We start from the raw sequence: 24953 nt of genomic DNA, 5'->3' as shown, positions 1-24953 counted from the left end.
AAAAAACACCACCAGAACAACTGTGTTGTGTGAACATATGCCATTAATTCAACAGGATAATTAATGGAGTGGAATAAAGTAAAATAAATATTAAAAGTATTTGTAATTAGAATACAGTGAGGAATGTTCTAAAACTATTGAACAGTTTCATACAACTGGCTGAGATAGTCCTGGAGCTATTTGAGTTCTGTGTCAAGGATACCAATCCATAAATCAAATTCTAATACTTTAAAAATCTTTTGCACACTTTCTGTATAGAACTCTTCCTGGTTATGAGGGTATTATGTATAGACTGACATTTTCCTTATGACAGCAAAGATTTTAACTTAAATCTGTAACTTGCTTTTGTAGAATTAATTCTATATAATATATTGACTTTTTATATATTTATATTATATAAAATGTGAGTGTGTTTATAAATATATATATATACACACAGAGTAAAACTATTTGGTGTTAAGACTTTGTTGCATACCTGATATATATATATATATATATATATACACACACACACATACACAGAGAACTTAAGATAGTAAAGATGCTTTTTATTTAAGTTGAAGATTTAAGTTTTAAAATTCTTCTGTTTTTTGTGACCAGCTGTTAAATTAATAAAACTCAGAGCTACAAAAGTGCCCCAAGCTAGATGATCAGATGATACATATTAACTAGATATAAATTGTCTGAGTCAGTAGATGAAAAAAACTACCACTAAGCAGACTTATTATTTGAGTAATTGTTGCATTACAGCAAATCCCATGGTCACAGTCAATCTCTTGATTAATAGATGGTCTGAAGTCTACTTCCACAATAAGCCTAAAGAATCTTCCAAGCAAGGCAGAAGGTTTCTAGTGACTTAGACATCAGTATGATGTAAGACCTTTAAAGTACGCTGGTTGCTGTCCTTTCTGTAAGTTCACATAAGGTCAGTGCACTCATTTTCCAACCACTGCTTCCAGTATGGTCAGTTTTAGCTAATTAAACAATGGCAATTGAAATGCAATGTGAAAAGTGGAAAAGAACCCAAAATAACAACAAGAAAAAGATATTTTAATATCCTTCTTTATTAGAGACTTTTGCTGTGGACTTGTGTCTGTAGAATTCTCTTCCTACGGGCTCTGCAAAATTATGCTATTCATAGACAGTAAAGAATTTTCAAAATATATTCTTTAAAGATTTGTAGTAATTGTTGCTAAGTTACATGACTGCTGATCGTGAAAAAGTACTGGTGTTTGGTTTTGCATGGGTGATATGAAGGAAGTATTGAATATAAGCTCAGATATTGTACCGTGCAATGAGACTCCGTGTCACATGGTGGCTAATCCAGTCATAATAGCTGGCAACCTTTGTATACACGCCAGGGTGACCAGCCTCCCCACAGTTCTCACCCCAACTCACAATACCCCAGACATATGCCACATTTTCTGCATCATAACAGACCAAGGGTCCTCCTGAATCACCTTTGCAGCTGTCTGTGGAGCCATCATAAGTACCTGAAGCAAAAGAGGAAATATAAAGCAAAAATAAGTTCATATACAAGCTAGAGCACAAAGCAGAGCTCAGGAGAATTTTCAGGTGCATGTCACTTCCTGACAGATATTTGCCTAATGGTCACCAGTAAAGGAGGTTCTGAACCTCTTCAGTCTATTATTTCTTATTTCTTTTTAAGTGCTGGATGTCTCTTTACATTTGTGGCCGGACCAAATTCTCCTCATTTGCTTTGTTGTCAGTCATGTGAGTCTTGTTTCACCCCGTGCCAAAGAGAAGAATTCAGCCACATTGCCTATTGTGTCATAATAAGTAGCCCATAAAAATGGACCAAAAGCTGGAGGGAAAAGGTAAAAAGATTTGTAGGTTGATTCCTGTGGAAATGAAGATATCGTAATATGTGTAGACCTCTGTGTCTGCCTTTGGTGTCCTCTCTACTCAGTCATTCATTGTCCTGTTTCATCTGCACATTTATTTTATTTACCAGCTTTATGAAAATAGGTGAGCAGGTACAAGAAGGAGAAGGAGAGTGCATGAATCTGGGAAGGGAGGGAGAGAGCAGCTGCCTGTAATACAGTGCCCTCACTGTGAGATCTTGGTCTCAGCATGGACCTTTTGCAGCACCAGACAGCAGCACTGAGGCACAAGTGTGTAGGATTCAGTGCTCCTTATGTTTCAGTGTTCACAAACCTACTTGTTTGCAATTCAGCAAATACAGTGCTTGTGAAAAAATGAATAAGCGTAAAAGATGTGATATAAACAGAAATGCTGCTACAGAGCTAGAATATGATCTTTCCTATATACTCAGTAAAAGTTTATTAATTTCTAACTCCCTTATGACACTTTTCTGTTTGGTATGCTGTCCTAGTATGAAGGAGCCCATACCAAGCATGAGTCTCCAAGTTTTTAAAAATGTAACCTCTTTCTTGAATCTCTACATTATTGAGAAAGAGTTATGTGACAGAGTTGGGATTACTGATCCTATGAAACAAGGTTTTACTGCCTTTATTCAGTTTAATTAATATTTGCTTGTATAACTAACCACTGTGGATACTAGGCCTTAATTTCAAAGTTTGTATTTGCATCAGGGAGGGAAAGGTAATGCCAGGTACCCCTGTTCTGAATTTCTCCCATGTGATACTGCCTTTGTCACCTCCTGGTAAAGGATGATCACTTGAAATACATTGAAGAAAAAGAAGATAAGTTACAGAACTTGCACAGTAAATAAACCCAGTATCTTACAGGTGTCATGCTGAATTTATCATAAATAATTTGGCTTTTATATGTGGTTTTCATTTTCTTGTTAAGGAGTTTGTTTAAATATTGCCTTTACTTTTCGATTTGACAAACATTTGAAACTATCTGCCCTGTAAGTTGAATGCTCATTGCTCTTTGAGTCATGTATTTGGCAATACCTTTCGTTATTTGAGAAGCAAAAAATGTGTATTCAAAATCCTCGTTTTAATACTAGGAGTGACAACTAGTTTCCTGGCCAGACTAATCTAAGTTTGAAAAGTTAATCATATTTTCCCAGGGTACAGTGTGTTAGTGGCAAATGTCTAAGCAGATGAATAATTATATTCTAGTCAATGGGGCTACTAATGTGCTCTAGAACAGGCATTTGCTTAAATATGTTGCTGAATCAGAATCAAATGTAGTAAAGGTGGGAAGGTCAGTGCACTGTAAAGTGCTTGTATGTCTAGAAAACACAACTCATATTACATGCAGAAATTTGTCCACATAATTATAGAAACTTGGCACACTGTCATCTGAACTCTGTTTATAAATATGTATATAATGGTGGATGCTGTAGCATTTTGCCAGTAGTGATACTGTGGTAATTGTTTTTTGTCTTTCCCAAGTCTAGAAGATTCCCAGCCATTATGTCTGACTTCTAAACTGTAAGTTTGATGATAGAGAGATTATAGTAAGAAAACTGATGCTTGCCTGCACATTCCATTTTTTTAAAAAATCGTCCTGGATACAATGCAGAACAATTCTGAAATATATTAACATTTCCCCACTTGAGGATAAATTGTTTGGTATAACCTAGAAGAAAAAAGAATATAATTTTCTAAATTTAAAATGGTAGTACGTATGAGACACATTTAATATAATAAATTGAAAGTTACATATTTAATTATTTACAGAATATTATCTTCATTATTATAAACCAGAAACCTTAAACTGCCAGTAACATTTACCCCATATGAATTGCAGTACCTTGGTCATATATTTCAAAATAAAAGCAGAGTGGTTCAATTGCAATGTTAACTACAGTAGTTTCATTTTGTGACATTTTCAACCCTATCCATTTCCATGTCTTCCTCAGGTATTTTTCCCTGTGTTTTCCATATCAAGGTTTTCAGACACTTGGAAAATGGTATATTGTTTTCTGTGAAATGGAGATGTGGCTGTAATTCATTCTTGTTACATTTTTTCCAATTCGTCTCTGTCTTTTTGGGGTGAGTGGAGCAGTTACTGAAGATACGGGTGAACTATGTATTCACAAGTCTAAGGAGATGCTCTGTTTTGTTCTCTGCTAGCAATTCCCAACATGACATTTGCTGGCTGGTCTGCTACTGAGTATGGACAGGAGAAACCTCACAACCAGAACGTGGTAGCTCCAATGCCAGGCTGTAACGCTGTGATATGAAACAAATGCTTTCCAAATCTTTGAAAGCATGATTACATTAGGCTTATGGGTCTCTGCAACTTCTCTGGGCTAAACTCAAACATGGTTGAGATGGGATATGCTGAGTTTCATAACTGTTGGCTGCAGATCAGATCCTCTTGGGACAGAGGACAGGCTGTGACTGTGGGCCCCTGTGAGCTACCAACCGCCACTTGATAATATCCTTAACAGGTCTCCACAGCTAATATAAATATTAGATGAAAAAAACCAAAAATTTCTTATTTCTAAGATAGTTTTCATCCAGGAATATCCTCCGTATCAATTTACTAAGTGCTGAAATGGCAGAGGAAGCAGTACAGACAAGAAAACCAACAGTGATAGCTGAATGTCAAACCACAGCCTATGTTTTTTTACTCAGCCTCTTCTGAGCGCTTTGTGCACAACTATTCTTCAGCCTTTTCAAAATGAAAGCTCACCACAACTAGAAAAGGAGTGATACAAATAGTACATTCTTGTAGCAAGCGCTAAAGCAAATACCTTTCTCTAGTCCCCATCCAGAAATCTTGCATCTGTCACCAGTCTTGAACATATATTCTGACCAGGGGATACAGGCAGGTATGCTGTTGTGGTCCGGGGAGCATTCTCCATTCCCAGAACCACTCAGCTCCAGCAGAGCAATGTCATTTTCATAAGTTGATGCATTGTAATTTTCATGAATTATCAGTCGTTTTAGTCTAAAAGTATGTGTCTCTTTGTCATACTGTATTGTATTCAACATTCCAACCCAGACACGGTAGAGATGGACTCGATTTGCCCTGGAAAAAAACAGAAAAATAAAATACAATTTGGTACTTAACACAAGCAGTATATGTCACCTAGTTTAAAGCTGTAAACTTATGCATTTTATCAAAGTGTCTCTAGAATAAAAAGTCATGTTATATGCATATATTTTCTTTCTGGGCTTGATGTCCAGATTTTTCTGGAGTATAGTAAATATAAGACAGATGACCCATGCTGAGTACTGCAACTAATACAGAAAAAATGTTAAAACCCAGGCTCTGTGTTTAGTGCTGTGACAAAGAGAAACCAGGTGTTTATGCTGCTCTGAAAAAAGGGATGTGGATGGGACTGGCAAATCTTCCCTGTCTGCTCTTGCTTGTTCTGGGGAATATATGACCCTAGGGACATTCTCAGGGAACAGATCCTGGACTTTCCCAAGGTAGAGATGGGGAAGAGAGGAGGTCCCTTGTATTGCATTTCAGGCAGAATGGTTACCTTGAACCTTTCCTGCCTGCTTGCCATTTGACTGAAGTGTGCTATGTCTTTCAAACTTATTACTTTTTAATCTTTCTATTCACTGTCAAAATACTTTGTTTTTTCTGAATATTCCTCATCGTTAATGTGAGTCAGTTTTTTAAATTGTTCTATTCAATAGGCAAATAGAAATTAGCAAACAGGTAGCTGAAAAGGGCAATAATATCCAATTCAATCTTTCTACCTTGCAATAAGAAAATAATTTCATAGCTTGTCGTTTTTACCTGACACAGTGTGCAGCAGTCAGAACCCAACAGCCACCAATATAAACCCCTCCACAGTACACTGTTGTACCTTCATTGCTGGTGTCTTTAATTGCCACCTGCCAGGGGAATTCACCCTATTTAAACAACAAACACAAATAATGAGAAATCATTATAATTGTACTATTCTAGTGCATAAAGGGAAACACATCTCTTGATATCACCTCACCATCTTGACTATGTCTGATTGTAAATTATAGACCTGCTGTGCAGAAGTTGTAAATTGGGCTACATAAGATATAAAGGATATATATGATAAAATCCAGTAATTTTATTCAATCTTCTGACTCTGTGCGATGCCACCTTCTCTCCAACTTTCAGTCATGAAACCCCGTGTAGACAGAGAAACAGATGTAGAATCTGACTGGTTTGATCTAGTGCAGAATTTTTGCTGTATTCTGTTTCAAAGATGCAAATTTTAATGCCATTTTGCCAGAATTGTTATTTCTAGCTATAGTATTAAGTGTTTTTCTGATTAATTTTCAGTGTGTACAATGCTCAATTTTATTTTATAAATTTTGCTTCTCTTTACTTTTCATTCACTGTGATGCCACTACTGCTGCAAAACAAAAAATAAATGTTGTAGCTGATTTTGTTATTTCCATAAGTTTAACAGAAAGCAAATAATGCCCATTTAAATCAATGCTGAATGAACTCATATGAGGTAAGGTTATTTTTTTTACCTTTTTTGCAATCTCTCCACCTACGATTCTTTTCCGTCGAGTTAATGTGTGATTTGTAACACCACAGTGTGCTTGGGGAAGAAATGTCTTTATCATTCTTCTTTCTTTGACAAAAAGGAAAAATGTACCTCAGATATACATTCTCTCTCTTTGGAGATAGGTTTATCTTTATCTTGAAAATCTGAGTGCTGTGAATATGCCAGTAGCTGAAATTGCAGGAAAGCAGAGACTAAAAATTTTGGCATCTCTTTTTGCTTTGAAAATTGCTTGTGTCTTAGCATCACATTACTTCTCTTCATTTTCCAATGCTGCTTGCATTCAGGCAAATAATTTTAAAGCTATTCCCCTAGATTTGCTGGGAGTTTACCTCCACCAGATGCCAAAACATGCAGATGTGGGTCCTCAGCCAGGATGAATTATTATGGTGTTCTTGAATTTAGTGAAAAGCAAGACAAAGAGTAAGCCCCAGAGTGCATCTTACTAAATCACAAAGTCCAAATATCTGAGCGTTCTGGATCTGACCAGCTAGCTGGTAGCTGAAAGTCACTAATAAGAGGGTATGCTGTTGTTTTTGGGGGGCTAGTTACGCTTACCTTCATCCATGCTGTCATTTTCAGCCCCTTTTTCTTTGTCTGCAGTAAAATAACAAAATACTAAAATTATTGGCAAACATTTACTTGAATATATGTTTGTGTGGCAAAATCATGGTACGCTTTTTAAATGCATGTGGAGAGCAATACTCTTGAGCCTGGTGCTTGCTGTTTCCTTTCCTTCTAGACACTGTTTGGCTGCCTCAGCCTACAAATGACCTACAATAGCAGATATTCATAACTACATGACATCTACTCTGCTTGCCAAGTTTAGGGAGCCCTTTTGCAAAGAAACCCTGAGAAATAGCCTTTTTTTGTTTTTTAATCTGTAAAGTGATATCCCATTCTCCTCCACCAGGAAACAACAGAAATTTCTCCTCCTGCCCCTTATGAAGCTTTCTAGAGCCCAAAGGAGCATTAGATAACAGGTCTGGGTTTTTTTTTTCCTGTTTAGATTATGCTGTTGTGTACTGTGTGCCTCCTTTAACAGAGTAAGGGAGGGTATTCAACATGAGAGGTAAATTAAATGCTTCCTGAATCTGGTCTGTAAGGTTTTATCCAAAAGAAGTGCTCATTGAGTTCGATTCCTAAACGGGGGCTGAGCATTGTGTCTGTTCTCATATCACTGGCAGTAATGTTTACATTTAGAGTTCAGTTTACCTGTACTAATTACCATTTACCGGTAGTGTTTACTTTTTTGGCTTTAGACTTTGTCTCTTATCAGAGCAAAGAAAAACATTCTAATTCCAAAACAAAGCAAAATCTTTTCAACAAAGAGGGGAAGAGCACAGAAGAATTATTATATTGACAAACTAGTTGAATTCCTCATCTGTGAAGAAAATATTCCTGCTCCCCCTCTCAACACTTTCTTCACAAATAAGGGATACCAGTTTCATAGATGGCCATGTAAACAAAAGACATAATCTGCCTTAAACCTCCCAAAACATCTGTTTCTTCCTTCCTTTAGTCTTCTTGCTATTTTCTAGAAGGAAAAGGAAGAAAATCACATAACCTTTTCTTCCTACTATGCCTAACATAACATTGGGAAGACTAATTCTTGCATGCATTTTGGTTCTGCCAATCCGATAAATAATTTAATAATATGCATTGTGTAGTCTCTAGTTATAATTGAGCAGAATTAAAAAAAAGAAACAAAACCACCTTTCAGAAGGAAACCTGCACAGCGAACTTGAGCTTCATCCTCTCCTGTGAGGCAATCAGTTTCTTGGTTGCAGACATTCTTATTTGGAATACAGATATTTGACCGACAGTGGAAACTGTTGTCTCTGCACTCTGTAAAATAGGAGAATTACAAATGTAAATCACAGGATCACATGATTCAGCAACCTCACATAGTCAGAGAGCTTTTTAAAATATAAACACAATATAATACCCATGTTGCAGGGGACTTGGCAGCTCATAAATAGATCAGAAAAGCAGGCTCTGTACATGTAAACAAAATGAGTACTCGGCTCTTCTCACTTTATAATCTTGAAGTTTTAAAACTTGAAAAATGTGGATCTCTGTTACCGTTTCAGCCCTGTACTTCTGGACTTGGTGTCACTTCGTGCCAGTTTCATCCATAACACATGCCCACACTCAACCTCAGCCAAAGGACTTTCAGTTTTTGCAGCATTACTGATCATCTCAAATTAGGAACTGATGATGCTTGCGCCAAATCCCAAATCAGAGACCAAGGTGACTTTTGGTTGAGTGACCTAAATGCCTAAATGCAGAGTTAGGAATCAAGAATCCTATTATGAAGATACTGGATGTAATAACTGTAGTTCTTCTAAAATTCTCGATTACATGAAAAGCTATTATAAACCTGAGAACCCCCTTCCTTTTAATTTTTGTGATCACTTTAAAAGTTATCGAAAGCAAAGCAGTGCTTGGATTTATGTCAGGGGCGTTTGAGCTTCTTTAAAATCTTATGTCAATCTCTTATTTAAGGATATTTGTGTCTAATAGAAGATAAGGTAATTCTCTAAATGTGTCCAGATATGGATCGTATGTTCCAAAGACCACTGAACTCCATTGAAATATTTCTTCTGATTCCAAGAATAATTGTTTTCTGCCCATTCAGCTGAAGCAGCAGTATTTTTGCCATGTGGAATCCAAATAAATGTCCTCCAAATATATGAAATCACAGGTATTTATTACTTTTTTTTCTAAATACCTGTGAATGTGTTTTCACAATTATCAGATTAAATTTACTTAAAACTGTAAAACTACAAAATTAAGGTTATGGAGGGATAATGATAGGATTTGTAAACCGCATTACTGTTTGGCACATGAAACCCAAATTTTGGGAGTATTCTCCTGCATTCAGGCCATGGTAGAGCCATTTCATGTTTCTAATCAGCATTTTTACATCTGGAATTGCAGATGATGAAAGAATGACTGTTCAGTGAACAATGTGATGGGAACTGTTCACAGATATTCTAAAGATAATCTCGCATTAATAATAAATTTAAGAGATATCTTACTTTGGTTTAAAGTCAGTTCATTGGAAAAACAGTGTCTTTGTTTAATTACTATTGATTTTTCCCAACTAAAAATACATTTTCATTTTAACATGGCTCATTTTTTGTATCAGTATTTAAATAATCTCATTGTATTTCCTCATCCTCTGAGGAAACCTAGGTTCTCAGAGATCACTTTCCTGCTTCAAAAAAGTATATTATGCCTGCTTTTTTTTTGCACTTGCCTATACATAAACTGTGGTTTGATTGCTTTAATGTAGTGACTTATTGGAAGAGAGACTTTAGCTGTCACTGGAAAAATTCTTTGGCAGTGGTTTTCTGCTGAAATGATTTTGAAACACCTGAGAAAGGAAATCATTACCTCTACAGCACAATTCATCACTTAGGTCTCCACAGTCATTGATTCCATCACAGGTTTTACTCAGAGAAATGCACTTCTTGTTGACACAATGAAACTCACCATCTGAACAAACTGTGCAGCAAAATGAAAATGAAGTTAGTGTGGCATTGACCATAGGTTCACAATTGCCTAGAGAAATACTCTGCCTGCATATTTTATTCTGTCAGCAGTTTGGCCTATCAACAGTAGGCATGCTGGGGCCCAGTCACCTAAATAGGAATCTTTTTTTATTGTTTTGATTGCCTTCTCATTAAGGTTTCAGCGTGGCCACTTATTTTCCTCCTCCAACTTTCAGTAGCTTGGCAAAAGGGAGTTTAATTTCTTCTAGGGAAGGACTAAACAAGAAACGATCAGTTCAAACCCACTGTAAATTATTCAAGTGATTAAGATGTTCCCCCTGTAGAAAGAACTCAACAAGAGTCTGTGAATAACTCCTTTTGTAAGAAAAACTTGAGACGATTCATAGCCCTTCTAACCAGCAGCATCTCAGGGTGATACTTATCAGTCCCAAAGAAAGCTCACTACAGAGAATGAAAAGCTGTTAGAATTCAAAACAGGACCCTGATTCCCCGTTTATCTATGAGAAACTGAGGAGTCCTGAAACTCCCCAGAAGACACCAGCAGTTCCACCATAGTCATGCTTGTCTGGCTACAGTGCTACTCATGTGATAATTGATCTCCCTCACAGAGAAAACAGTGAGTAGGAAGTTGGTCACCTGTCTCCTCACCAGTCAAGCTGGGAGAGATAAGACTTGTGGGATACCTTGGTACCCTTGGAAGGGATGGGAGAATAAAGAGAACCATGGGTGAAATACCTGTAAAAATATTTAAGGAGCAACAGTGACTCTCCAAACTCATAAACTCAAGACTGTCTTGACTCAAGATTGCCTCAATTGTCTTAAGGAACGTAAAATGATAATTTCAAAAAAGTCAAAACTTTTCAGTGCAGGTTTGCTGTGGCTGAGAGTTCAGCAAACTAGGTTCTCATTATATAAAATAAACTCAAAATGTAAGAACTCCACAAAGATATTAAACTAAAAAATCTACTAACCTCTGAGATTTTCATAGCACTGGAGGCTAACAAGTCCCTCATTACTATCTCTTGATTTCATCTCTGTGTGACATTCAGCAAGACTTGTCTCTAGGCCCCTGCAAGTTATTTGCAGACAGTGCAATGAATCTAAGGCAGATTCTGTGATGCTGGAAATGGCTTGGTAATATTCAGCACCTCTGTGGAGATACAAATAATAATAACAACAAATTATATAATTTCACAATGGATTGTCCACTGCTTTTATTGTTTACAATTTATATTATTTTCCTCATTGTTAAAGAATTTTGGTCATGCCTAAGAAAAAGAGCAAGACTTCCCATGGAGTTGTCTCGAGGTAAATAGGAAATGTTTATTCTGGAAGAAAAAGTGAAGTGCTAATTTTTGCAGGTTGCTGCATAGAACTGTCCCCAAATGCATATATAGCTCTATGACAGTCACTGTGTATCATGATGGATAGAAAAGTCTCCTTATGTAGCAGAAGTTGTAAGCTCAGATTTCTATCTCTGTGTGGACACAGGTGAGCCATAAATTGGAAACCATCCTGTATGGGGTTATCAAAACCAGTGCATATTGAGGAAGCTTAGGCCACTGCAAGGCTGAGATTAATAAATTTTATCTTTCTTGGTTTTAGCTGAGCAGTATCCTCCCAACAGTGTATGTACACCCTTCCTTACAGAAATATGGATTGAGTAAATAAGTAACTTGAGATGCTTTCAACAGGACTCCAGGGTTGAATGCTCTGTCCCAGGGCACACCCTTCTGTGCTATCTAAAGAGACACTTACTGATCAAGACTAGGAAATACTTGCTTCTCACCTAGAGCAGACAATTTAGGGCACTGCAATTGCATCTTTAATGTTCGGGTAGAGTTGGGGAGACACCTCTACCTGACAAAGTTAAATTAGTTGTACAGGTGTAGAATTATTATGTACAGGATATAGAATTGACTCTTTATAAGGAGCTGAATACGCAACTTGGGTCATCAGTGTGTTCACAGGAAAAAGAACAAGCTGTGTGTGGCTTTGGCCATACCTGGGGCCAAAGCAAGCAGTAGCAGCAGGGGCAAGGGGTGAAGGAAAAAACTCCATGTTCTATGTAGAGAGATCATTGCTCAAAGCTACTCTGTGACCCATGCACTTTCCCTTACACAGACCTGAGAGAACACCTCCACATTGGTCTTCAGCTTTATTTTAGAAGTAAAACAGTTATGGTTTGTACAGTTGTAACCTGTAATAGAACACAGAAATCTGTGTTTTGGCTTTCACTCTGAGGTGTTAGTTTAAGAACTTTTGTTAGAGTATTGGAGCCAATACTTGCTCATGAGTTTTCTGTCTTAACTGCTGGCTGCATGTGACTGACAATTCCATAAGCATCACTACTTTTTCAGATCCCTTGCAGTTATCCAGAGATAAATTCCCCAAACTTACAATTCAAAGCCAAGGTGCTTGCAAGCCACGTTTGCTTCATTCATAGTCCACTCAGTAGCACATACAAAACTGTTGTCCTTTTGATTAACAGGTTTTACTTGAAGCAAGTTTAGATTTCCATGATCCAGAGAGACTGAAAATGTTTCTAAAAAAAAAATCCCCAAACAATATCATATTATATAGAAGTATTTAGTGGAAAGACAGCACAAAACCAAACCAGGACTAATTTTGTACTTACAGCCGAGTTTCATATGGAAAGAACAGTAGATTGGGAATCAGAAGCTTCAGGTATTATTCATGAATTTTCTGAGGATTGACTTTGTGTCTTTGAGCCTGCTATTTTTTCAAAATATACCAGTTTAAGGATAAATGACGATAATGGACACTTAAGAGTAGCTGGAGGTCTACTGAGAACAGGCTGCATTTTAGTATAATGACCTTTTTTAGGGAACTTTTGATAACCAACCAGTAACACTTGAAGTGAGGTGGCCAGATCCTGCTTCTACTACCTGTATCAAAACGTCTGCTGTGTACAGTGGAGCTAAAGTCCTCAGCTTAACATAGTGAAGCCGTACAGAGAGTGTACCAGTACGACATGGAGGCTCTCCAGACCTTTTCAGTGGAATAGACAGAATTGAATTTTGCCACCCTGAAGGTGATGGGCTGAGTTGCTACTTCTCTGAGGAAAGGGCGTGATGGTACTGGGACAGTACTAGGCCTGGCTTGACAAAAAACATTTTGTGGAGGTGGGGCTGGAGAATGGGCAGGAAGTGCCTCTGCTAAAAGGTATCTGCCTCTGCTAAAAGAGGCACCTGCCCAGTTCATGGGAGCCGTTTTTCCCTGCACTCAGACAGATGTTGAGCCAACAAAGCAGCTTGTGCGGCATAAAAAGCAGGTGAGAACAAACAGCTGATTGTCAGTGCACAAACTGTTGCTGGTTTGAGGGACAACAGCTTTCTGTTTGGATGGAATCCACAGCACGAAGATGGCTGAGGTGAACGTGGCTTACCTTCCCCCATGCACTCCCACACACACCTCAGCAGCTTGACTCCATTCCTTGGACACTTACTCCTGTGAGGTTTGTCCCTCTCAAAAGATACCCTCTCTGTTAATGTTCACAACAGGCCCCCTCCCGCTGCCTCCAACCATAGTCAACAACCTGCTTAGAAACCTTTGGGTTCTTTCCATGTTCTATTTCTTCCCTTTCTACCTGGTGGTAGCAGGGTGACCAGGGTCTGTCAATCATTTTATTTTTTTATGAAAATCAACAGATACCGCCAATTTTCAATGACCTGTCATTTTTCTGTTTCATGTTGTTGCTAGTGCAAGAAAAGGAATGGACTTTCTGAGCTGTAAATAATAAGCATCTCCTTAACCACCAATGTTTGATGAATTTTGGAAAAGGAGGTGTTAATACCTTCAGGGATGCATTTTCCTTTGTGCAGAAACTTTGCTTTGGGTTGTTGACACTCATAGCTCTTTAGCTGACAGTAAGTATGGAAGTTCTTTCCATTGGTAGAACAAACTGAAGAGCCATTCTTTGGGCACTGGTAGGGAAGCTTACAGAGGCATTTTCCCTCCACGCATCGTTCCCATGGGTGACAAAAAACTTTCTTACAGGACTTGTGGGTGTATTGGTTGCTTAAGCATTCTCCTATGAGGTACGTGTCTTGCTCAGCTGGCTGGGTAGGTTCAACCTGCTGAAACTGGTTTTCTTCAGCATTAGGTGCTGCATTCTGCAAGGCACAAAAACAATCTAATTAAAAGGGATTAAGATTAAGGACTGCACCAAGAGTTTTGCAGATCCCTCAACAAAGTGTCCATTCATAAGCCTTTTCCTATCTAACAACCACAAAGTTGCTAAATATCATTTATAGTGTTTTTTGTCTTTGGCCACCTCATCTTTCTCAGTTTCTCTGAACTTTTTTTTCTTTTTGGATCGTTTACCTGGTGTGATCTTCTCTCTTACTGGTTTCCCACAAACTTTGTACTCTTTACTCTTCAAACATCAGCTGAAATGAACAGCTGATTATAAAAATTTTTTAAGCCACTGGTTTATAACACATCCCAGCAATGGGACTGTAAGCAGATCAAAACATAGGGGGACTTAAACACCAGAGAAATAAAAGAATAGAAATTTGATTTTTTTTCTAAGACTTTTTTTATTGGCTTGGTTGACCTTGGATTTAAGTATCACCTGTAAATATTTATGAACTACAATTAATTATTTGTTTTACTCCGTGACTGCTCAATTAACAAGTATCTTAAAGAAATTTGAAAATTAAATGCCCTTCCTTATCAGCTTTTTTTCCTGTAGCTGGCACAGCAGTGGATTTGCAGTGTGGTTGGTGGTCATCATTGGACTGCAACCACAGATTCCGACCCTCCCTCTGACAGCCTCTTTTTGAGTGGCTCAGCAACTGTGTTCATGCAGCTCTCTTGTGACTTCATTGCAAGCTGAGTGCTTTTGCTTACTAAGATCTACAGGTAGGATGAATGATGAAACATGAAAAATATATATGGATGGACTCTGCATAAAAATGGGAGAGAAAAGTGAGTCCTCAAATGTGATTTATCAGCTTTGGCTGTGTCAACTGAATCAATATAGCTGAAGTTTAAAATTCTCGTGAAGAAATTCTGGCCATAGTAAAGTCAGTGATTATGTTGTTGGGGCAGAATTTAATCCAACAACCCTCCTTTTAACGGTTGTATAATCTCACTAAACTCTTCCTGCTGTTCTCAGGTGAGTAGAATCCAAAGTATGAGGCAGATCCGGCTTGGCATAACTCCCATATTGTGCTTGGTGTTTCTCCTGAACGGGAACAACAGGTGCTGATTTTTATCTCAGGATTTCTCTAAAATACTTGGGTCATGCTTAGCTCAGCTCAGCTTTCCAGGACACTTCTGCCTGAAGACAATCCTCAGCAAACCTTCTGGCCGTAGGATGTACCATGCTGCCCTGTGACAAGACTGTAATCTTGTTTCTCAAAAAAAAAAGGGGGAGGGCAGGCAGGGGAAATAGCAGCACCTTTATGTGGTCAGCCATGCTTGCAAGTTTGGTTTAGTGTAGGGTCATGATTAAAATCTTTTCCACAAGCCTGTTAGCATAAGCCCCAGATAAAATCAGTACATGAAAGAGAAACAGCAAGCTTCAAACATTCAAGGTGGTCTAAAACTAATGTATGAAACCCAAATACCATGAAAGGAAACTTAAAAAAAAAAACAACTGGTTTTGTTTTTGTAACAATAAACTGGTTTAAAACCTTTTTAATAAATTACTGCTACCACAATAAAACATATCTTACCTCTGATCCACAAAGACAAAAGAGAAAGAAGAAAACCAAGCAAACTGGGAGCACTCGCATGATGAAATTTTATCTCCCTTTGTAGACAAATTCCTCTGGCTGGAATTCTTTAGAATATCAGCTGTTAGATTTGTGTTTAATTTTTAACCATTAGTAAAATATTTTAAAGTGCACTTAGAAATAAAGTACAGGAGCCGCAACTATTGACTGATAAATCTGATCTCTCCAAAGGATCCCGCCTCGGCTTGACTGGTTTTATCGTAAGTGCATGATGAGATAACAAAAATAAAGCCCTTGAAGTAAATGATTAAAAGGAAGCACTTGTTAAGGAGACACATTTCTTTTCTTTGGCTGGAGGAATCTGATCGAAACATTGCACTGGTTCTCCTGATTGTAGGCATTATTTACTATATAATATTTATTATATATTGTGAAGGACAAATGCTTTTATGTACAATGTATATATGGAGAAGCTGCAATCGGACATGTCTATCTCGTATTGGCCTCATAAGTCACCAGCGTGCCTGTAACAAACGTGGATAGAGCCTTCCTAAATCTTCGTTCGCGAAGCCCAGCCATGATGATGCATATGAAGAAACCCTCCTATCCGTGTGATGCCCATTACACGCTCATCCGTGTCACAAGCTCCTTTTACACGGTTTGTGTTGAGAATTTTCCAAGTGTTTGGCAGATGCTTTTGCGACAGTGTCGGTCGACCGGTGCCGATCCACTTACGGCAGCAGCCGCGTTTCCGGCAGCGTGGGCGGTTTCCTGGCGGGGACGGCGCACACGTGCAGGTATGGCCCGGTCCGTCCGTCCGTCTGTCTGTCATTCCTCAGGGAATGGCGCTAGGAGGGGCCCGCGCGGCGCTGCGCCCCGCGCCCCGGCTGCAGGCCCTGTGAGGCGCTGCGGGTGCGCGCCCGAGCCCGAGCGGCGGGGCCCGTGGGAACCTCTCAGTTTAAGGAGGCCGAGCGGAAGGGCCGGAGCGACCCACGGTACCGCCACAGGTTGGGGGATGGACAGAGGGAGAGCAGACCTGCGGAGGACTTGGGGGTGCCGGTGGATGAGAGGCTGGGCACGAGCCGGCAATATGCGCTCACAGCCCGGAAAGCCAAACACATCCTGGGCTGCATCAAAAGCAGCGTGGGCAGCAGGGCAAGGGAGGGCATTCTGCCCCTCTGCTCCGCTCTGCTGAGATCCCACCCGGAGCGCTGCATCCAGCTCTGGGGACCCCAGTACAGGAAAGACGTGGAGCTTTTGGAGCGGGTCTAGAGGAGGCCACCAAGATGTTCAGGGGACTGGAGCACCTCTCCTCTGCAGCCAGGCTGAGAGAGCTGGGGCTGTTCAGCCTGGAGGAGAGAAGCCTCCGGGGAGACCTTACAGTAGCCTCCCAATGCCTGAAGGAGGCCACACCAGAGCTGGAGAGGGGCTTTTTACAAGGGCGTGTAGGGGTAGGATAAGGGGAAATGACCATAAACTGAAGGAAGGTAGGGTTAGATTGGATATTAGGAAGAAATTCTTTACTGTGAGGGTGATGAGACACTGGAACATGTTGCCCAGAGAAGTTGTAGATGCCTCATCTCCAGAAATGTTCAAGGCCAGGTTGGATGGGGCCCTGAGCAATGTAGTCTAGTGGAAGGTGGGGTTGGAACTGGATGATCTTGAAGGTCCCTCCCAACCCAAACCATTCTATGATTCTATGATGTTCTCACTTTGTGCCACTCCTTTGTGGGGCTGGAGAGCTGCACAGTCTTCTCCTGGAGCTGGAAAGTGTCATGTTCAACCCTCATACAGACCAATGAAGAACATGCTAATCACTGCTAGTCACTTTTTTGCAGATAGTTGTTACAGTAGATGACATCTTAGTTGTAAACTTGATTTTTCACAGGCTAAAACCATAGCACATTTGTAGTGAGTACTGAAAAGGACTAACAACTAAATTAACAAACAAGGCTGACAGGAGGCTTGAGTTTGTACAGCAAATCAAACGTGAGATATCTTTTGCATTTAAAACAACTGATTTTTGTCCACAATTTAGGAGGCAGTAGAGGATGTCTTTTCGTGGCAGAGGAGGTGGAGGAGGAAGAGGAGGTGGTGGCTTCAACCGTGGAGGAGGTGGCGGTGACAGAGGTGGCTTTAATCGCGGCGGACGAGGTGGCTTTGGACGGGGAGGTGGAAGAGGAGGCTTCAACAGAGGCGGATATGACCAGGGCCCTCCAGAAAGGGTAGTTTGTAAGTTACATGGAGGGATTATATTTGTATAATTTAGAATGACTGGTCCAAATCTTTAGCTTGTTTGTTCTTTATTTCAGTGTTGGGAGAGTTCATGCATCCCTGTGAAGATGACATTGTTTGTAAATGCAAAACAGAAGAAAACAAGGTGCCTTATTTCAATGCACCAGTGTACTTGGATAATAAAGAACAGATTGGCAAAGTGGATGAAATCTTTGGACAGCTGAGAGATTTTGTATCCTTCAAAAAATGTGTGATTTGCAGTATTTATTTTTTTAAAAGTGAATTGGATATTAAATGAGATTTCTCTAGGATTTTAAAATCGTTCAGGGCTTGGCTACCAGTTATATGTGGACAGACACAAGTCTGGTTGCAACTGTTAATGTCAATAGGTGCTCATTCACATTAAGTGCCTGTCTTAAAGCCTTTTTCATATGACAGAGTACTTTCAGTCAGGCAGAGGTTTTCACTCCTTACCAGTACTGGGGCTGTGTTTTGGATCCATGGTGGTTTAAGTTGTTACTTTTTCTAGCTAACTGACCAAATTTTCTGCTATAGTTTACTAACCCATAACAGAGTTGGATCAAGGGTGTGGGGTTTTTTTCCCTGTGCATTAGGAGACCTTGGTCATACTCCAGCTCATTATTTAATTATAAAGTGAGTTTATGCTAGGATGTCCTGTTGCTCATTGTCCAGTTTATTACTAAAAGTGGGCTTGTGCTGGGATGTCCTCTGTCAAAGCAAGCTTGTTGACACAGGCACTGGGCCCATTCAGTTGTCAGTGCCAGACTCACAGAATCCATGACAAAAGTGGGATGCCTGGGGGAGTAACCCTATAGCATGGCAGTAAGACTTAGCCTTTGTTGGTTTGTTGAGCATCAGTCACCAGCTCTATGCATTTTCCTCTCCGACATGAAATGTGAAGTAAAACATGCAGGTTTTAAAGCACTTTCATGCTCTGAATGTAATAACTAACAGATCTGCTTTTTGTATGACAAGTACCTGAATTGCAAAGACTTGTTTTCTTCCTACAATAACATATGAAGCAAATACATCGCTGGATTTTGCAGCTCCTTGCTTTCCCATTTAATCTTGACTTTTAATTAAGCAGAGTTGGCCAGCAACTCTTTTTGATCTTAGGAACTGCACCCCTAAGTCCTTGTATATTGGAGAGCCAAAGGATTTGTACAAGAGTCCTTGTGGGATTATACAATCTGCCAGTTCCCTGTAGGATGAGGCTGGGCATGGGATTGGTCCAGCAGTCCCTGCTGGCTCTTATCTTCCCACAGCCAGGTATCCAGCAGCAGCAGCACTAGCAGAGCCCCTGCAGCATGTGAATTATTCTAGATAAGCCTTGAGGTCACCCTGAGGCTAAGGGGTTCATCACTTGCTATGATAATTTGTTTTTTAAAATTATGATTTTATATACTCTTTGCACTGTTGTGTTTTTCTGTATGCCTTAATACATGGAAGGAAAAAATTATTTTACCACAAAATACCGTATTTGTAACTATTAAAAAATTTGAGAGAAATTGGTAACAGTTTCTACAGATCTTTAAGTTGCAATTGTGATGATTTTTAGCTTAATTTATAAAATACTAATTTAGAAAATGTCTGAATATGCCTTCCGCATAATAACCAAAATCAAAATTTCTAATGTTTTATTACTGCTATGCTCCTTAAAGAAACTAACAGTATTTTTCAGTGAAACTGTCTGAGAACATGAAAGCCTCTTCATTTAAAAAAATGCAAAAGGTGAGCCAATCTCAATAACAGCATTTTACTGTATGTCATCAGTTAGATAAATCTCGTCTATGTCAGCAAATAATAAAAGCTTTATTAAATTTTTAATAACTTTAAAAGCTGATTGGCTTTTGTAAAGAGTCTTTTATTTCCTCTTACTTTTCAATTTTGTATCTGTCTTGTTCTTTTTCCCTGCCCCACAAGAAAAGATGTAACAAAAGAAAATCACACAAATATCTATATTTTAGTAACTTTCTAACACTGTGATTTATTTCTTGTGTGCTTTCTGTATTTGGCTATTTGCAGAGGACAGTTTGACATAAAGGGGTAAGAGAAATTGTGGCTGTTTGTAAAGGGAGATATTAATGTGCTTTTTGGTCTTGGTATTTTGAAAGCCTAATGTAACTCTCTTCCTACAGTTTTACATTGATCCAGCAAAGCTACTACCTCTTCAGAGATTTTTGCCAAGGCCCCCTGGAGAAAAAGGTGCTCCCAGAGGAGGTGGTAGAGGAGGACGTGGTGGTGGACGTGGGGCAGGAAGAGGCGGTGGTAGAGGTAAGATCCCAAGAATGGAAGTTGCAGAATGTTGGAGTTATTTGGGGTGGCATAGCTTGTTTTGTTCATTTGTTTTGTGGGGTATTTTTGTTCTTTCGTTTTTTAAAGCTGCTGTTGAGTACCTGAATATCAACAGCTATATTGCATAGAAAAATGTTACTCATGTTTCTGTTTGACTCAATAGAAAAGACAGTGATATCTTTCCAATGGCAAGACCAATGGCTAAATAACAGCTCCAGTGCATAGGGAGGAGAGAATGCTGATTTATATCAAAGACAGAAAGTGTGACTACTAAGAAAACTTGTGGTAAAAGGTTGTAGATAATAGATACTCTAAACTGTCAGTGAAATCTGTACTTTTAGTATATTTAGAGTCATAGAATCATGGAATATTCTGCTTTGGAAGGCACGCACGAGGATCATCAAAATCCAGCTCCTGGCCCTGCACAGGATAGCCCCAAGAATCACACAGTGTGCCTGAGAATGTTGTCCAGATACTTCTTGAACTCTTTCAGGCTTGGTGCTGTGACCACTTCTCTGGGGAGCCTGTTCCAGTGCCCAACCACCCTCTGGATGAAGAACATTTTTCTAATATCCAGCCTAAACCTCCCCTGACACAACTTCGGACCATCCCCTTGGGTCCTGTCACTGGTCACCACAGAAGGTGCCTGCCTCTCCACTTCCCCTGAGGAAGTTGTAGACTGCAATGAGGTCTCCCCTCTGTCTCCTCTTCTCCAGGCTGAACAGACCAAGTGCCCTCAGCTGTTCCTCATACAGCTTCCCCTCAAGGCCCTTCACCATCTTCGTTGCCCTCCTTTGGACACTGTCTAACAGCTTTTTATCTTTATGTTCTAAAAATCTAGTCTGGATATCAAAATACTTGAAATGCAGTGTTTGAGAGAGGCGTGAATCACCTTGTGAATCTCATCCTCTGCTTTTTGAACATCATCTACCATGTACTTACTCTGCAGTTAAAGCTGGAGTTTATTTTTTCTTACATCACAGTTTCTTGCCTGTTCTCCCTACCCTAGCCCTTTGCAGCAGAGCACAAGTGTTTTGGAGCGGTTTGGTTTGTTTTTTTAAACTAATAAATAATAAGTATTAATAATTGTAATCAATTACTGGTTAATATATGTAATTTAGTTTAGTGCTCTTGTGAAAGAAGTTAATTGTGGAGTTTTGTTAGTGTCTTCAGTATTTTGGACATGGTATATCAGATATCAAACAATACCTAAAATGCTGCAGATGGTCCCTAGAAGAGGCAATTGAACTGGTAACTGTCCAGCAACCGACAATTTCTGTTTTTCATTGTTGTTCATTCCCTTTGAGAAGCTGTCAGTGAAATAAATTGTTATGCATAACAAAGAATATGCTTCTCAAAGGGTAATTTCTTTCTTATGTTTAGGAGGATTTGGAGGAGGAAGAGGTGGAGGAAGAGGAGGAGGAGGATTCAGAGGAGGCAGAGGTGGAGGAGGAGGATTCAGAGGAGGAAGAGGTGGTGGAGGAGGCTTTCGGGGTGAGTGTGTGGTTTTTACTGTTCAGTAATAAGAATGGCTCCTGATTTCTAAAACTTATAAATATTAAACAGAATGTTGTAATTTTTAATGTATTGTAGATGTTTATAGTTTTATGTAAAATGTTTCAGTGCATCCCAGTAGCTTAAACCAAAGCACAGTATTCTGCATTTGTTGATGTGTGTATAAGAACATGTCAGATTTTTGCATTCAGAAAGGGCTGTGAGAACAGACAACAACGATAAATTACTTTATTCTATCAACTCATTCAGTGTTACATATATAACTAATTTGCTTTAAATGCAACTAAGATGTGAACTGTTTGGTGTATTTTTCTTTCCTCTTAAAATAGGAAGAGGACATTAAAAATGGAGCCATGAATATCTTTCCGCTGTCTTACCATGTCATCTACAGAAGGGAAGAACCAGCAAAAATTTTTGTAAAGGACCTTGAAAAAGTTGTTTTTATAAAGAACTTGAAGCTGTAAGATGATGATTATTTTTACAGCTAGTGACTGTTGATCAACACATGAGGAGTGTAGCCCCAGGCGAGGAGCTGAAGACCACTCAGAATATATGGACACTTTTCTAACTAAGCCAGGATTCAATGTTATTTTTAAACTGTTTGTTTCTGACCAGCAGCAGTCAATGCTTGACATCGTGATGGAGTTTGGAGTAAACAGTCAATTGAAATAGGTTCTTGGAAGACCCTCCAGGTTCACTACATGCACATTCATCAGTGTGAACCTGTTACCTGTGCGTCACTGATCCCTGGTTCTCATCCTCCTTTTATATAGAATCTTCTGGGTTGCTTTGAAATGGACATACTGTTTAAACAACCTTTGTGAACCTTTTTTTATAAACTAAACTTAAATATTTTGTGTTGATAGATTTTTTTTTTAAATACATAATAATGTATAAAAGAAAAGGAAGATAGCAAAGTATATTTTGTAATTTTTTTCTGTATAAATCTCAATGAAAGCCAAAAGCATTAAGATATGTGCTTCTTAGCAGCTGCTGTCTAATGAATAAGACAAGCTAGTACTATACTTGAGTCACCTAATTGTATATTAAAAAGCTAAGGGTTTTTAACTGTCGCTGCATACTCCCTTAGCTTTTTTTTTTTTTTGAGGTTTTGATATCCTGGCGTTGCACCTCTGTGGTGCTCTGAGCTTGTGTAGGGGCTAAGATTAAATAGCCCATCATTGGGCTCCTCTGCACACAGTGCTTTTGGTTATGTATTGCTTAAAAAAGGCATGGAAAAATCAGCATGAGTCTTTGGACTCTTTAAATGGATGCATTCGGATTTTTGGAAAGCTGGTGACTGTCTCTCCTTATGGACAGAGGAGACCAGGGTACCTCTCTACTCTTGAACTTTGGAATTAAAGTAAGGGGTAAAAAGTAGAATCTCTCTGGACTTCATCTGAAGCCAGGAGTATCTTCATAGACTCTGCTGCCAAGCACTTCTGGAAAGGGATCTATACAATAATGTATGTGCAAGTATTTTGAACATCTTGTTCCATGTGAAAAGAAATACATTTCAGAATTGATTGTACTGTTACACTTTTTAATTGATGAATGCAGTACCAGGCAGATGAATTATATTGGCCTTCTGCTAACAAAAAGAAACAGGTAGTTTTTCAGCACTAGAATTGGACAGTTACTGGTCATTTTAACAAATGCAACTGTTTGTTTTAATAGTCTCTGGAACAAAACTTGAAACAAGGTGGAAAAAAATATTAAAGAATTCACTTAAGTGTGAACAGATGCAGCATAGGATAATAGATAATGATATTCTTCAGCTTAGAAAACCCCACAAACATTGAATTTCTGCTATATCTGGTTTTGTGAGAAGAAACTGAGTCTACTGTTTAGCCACAGAACTATCTGGAACCGAAGGATTCCCGTTATTTTCGTGGTATTGCTACAGTCTGAGCTTTAACCAGGTCAGTTAAATCCAGAACTCTCAGAATGTTCAGGCTTTTGTTGCTGTGCATTGCCAGGCCTAAGTGACCTAAGGCATTGACTGCCCTTCAACTAGACAGACTCCTATGTGAGGAGATACCAGTTGCATTTCAGGCACACCACATTGCAGTTGAACAATAGGGACCAAGTGCAGCTGCAGTTGTCAGTACTTCTGTCGTTTGTAGCTGCATCTGCTGTGCTGTGTTCACTGATGTTTCAGTAGGTAGTTGTGGGTAGCTGACTTGGATCGTCTTTCCTTATTCATCTGGCTTTGCAAGACTAACATAACACAGTCCTCGCTCTTACACCCAAATTCATGCTCTGCTTTGCTATTGGCACTGCATGCTTTAGAGACATGCTTTTTCCTGAGGTATCAAAACACTCCTGCCATTCCTTTTGAATTGCATGTTGTGACAGCTGATGGTTTGGTTGCAGTCACTGCCACCCTCCTGCAGCTCAGGACAAGACGTGTATGCTTTGAATCTCTCAGCAGGTGGAGCAGTGAGTCAGCTTGAAGCACAGCGAGGCCAAAGCAAAGGCTTTGACATCTGTGTGCAGAGGGGCTAAAGCGCAATATCCATTGCAGCTCTGGAGGGAAGGTTGGCCTCGATTATAGGGGACAGACTGCAGTCCCAACTGAGAAGTGCATGAGTATCATTATGGTATGGCCTATGCATACAAACAATGTTGGATGGATTTTATACAAATATACAGAGAAAATTTATAATCTTAGATCTTTTTGGAGGTTGTAGGATGTTAGGATATAAGAATGTCCTCAGTGGTTGGGTGTGAATACGAGGAAACTAACTATTGTGTTTGTCATATTATGCCTTTTTTTTTTTTCTTCTCCATTGTGGGGAAGGATGGTGTTTGCCAGGCACATCCAGTCCCTCTTCTGCCTTGTCTTCTCTGTGCCATGACATGACCCTGCCCTCCTAATGTAAGGTGCTAAGTGTAATGGATGAAAATTCAGTCTCTTAATAGACAGGTCTTTTCTGCAGTGTAATGCTGTAATGAACTAAAATACAGATTCTCTAATTTTATATGACACCTTCTCTCTGTCTTGAATTTTTATTCAAATCCTATCCAATGATTTGGTCATTGTGCTCCTAATCCTAGTAAGTGGAATGTTCCAGTTTTATATAAGTGCTTATAATTATCCTAGGCTGTGTCCTGCAGAGAACAGGAAGGAGGGGGGTCTCACGAGTACCCTGACAGAAGTGTGTTGCAGAAGTGGGAAATTTCAAGTAGCTGTGGTGTCTGGGGAAGAAAAGTCACAGTGCAGTCTGAAGTGAGCAGAGT

At 39.2% G+C, this 24953-nt stretch overlaps 2 protein-coding genes across 6 annotated transcripts; one reads left to right on the top strand and one right to left on the bottom strand.

Moving 5' to 3' along the window:
• Positions 1–1045: 1045 nt before the first annotated feature.
• On the bottom strand, positions 1046–15877 carry CFI (complement factor I). Of its 3 annotated transcripts, none has more exons than XM_027635530.1 (12): positions 15645–15877; positions 13757–14075; positions 12340–12484; positions 10911–11089; positions 9821–9931; positions 8150–8266; positions 6977–7015; positions 6384–6487; positions 5662–5777; positions 4661–4938; positions 3436–3537; positions 1046–1493 (listed from the first exon to the last, which is right to left on the bottom strand). In XM_027635530.1, the coding sequence occupies exons 1-12, from the start codon at positions 15702–15704 to the stop codon at positions 1276–1278; spliced, it is 1788 nt and encodes a 595-aa protein (XP_027491331.1). In that variant the 5' UTR covers positions 15705–15877; the 3' UTR covers positions 1046–1275. The 3 variants fall into 3 exon arrangements, with proteins under 3 accessions (XP_027491331.1, XP_027491329.1, XP_027491332.1); XM_027635528.1 differs by having other exon boundaries at positions 8135–8266; positions 15645–15875; XM_027635531.1 differs by lacking the exons at positions 10911–11089; positions 12340–12484 and having other exon boundaries at positions 8135–8266; positions 15645–15875.
• A 441-nt stretch (positions 15878–16318) lies between these two features.
• Positions 16319–24699, top strand: GAR1 (GAR1 ribonucleoprotein). Of its 3 annotated transcripts, none has more exons than XM_027635533.1 (7): positions 16319–16441; positions 17683–17876; positions 17957–18111; positions 19572–19631; positions 20039–20174; positions 21579–21689; positions 22040–24699. In XM_027635533.1, the coding sequence occupies exons 2-7, from the start codon at positions 17696–17698 to the stop codon at positions 22051–22053; spliced, it is 657 nt and encodes a 218-aa protein (XP_027491334.1). In that variant the 5' UTR covers positions 16319–16441; positions 17683–17695; the 3' UTR covers positions 22054–24699. The 3 variants fall into 3 exon arrangements, with proteins under 3 accessions (XP_027491334.1, XP_027491336.1, XP_027491335.1); XM_027635535.1 differs by lacking the exon at positions 16319–16441 and adding an exon at positions 16554–16639; XM_027635534.1 differs by lacking the exon at positions 16319–16441 and adding an exon at positions 17389–17555.
• Positions 24700–24953: the final 254 nt, after the last annotated feature.

The sequence above is a fragment of the Corapipo altera genome, unplaced genomic scaffold, assembly GCF_003945725.1.
Source record: "Corapipo altera isolate COAL_440 unplaced genomic scaffold, ASM394572v1 22b, whole genome shotgun sequence".
In the NCBI taxonomy this organism is placed as follows: Eukaryota; Metazoa; Chordata; class Aves; order Passeriformes; family Pipridae; genus Corapipo; species Corapipo altera.
The sequence above is the reverse complement of the archived record's forward strand: the minus strand, read 5'-3'. Positions and strand labels throughout refer to the sequence as shown.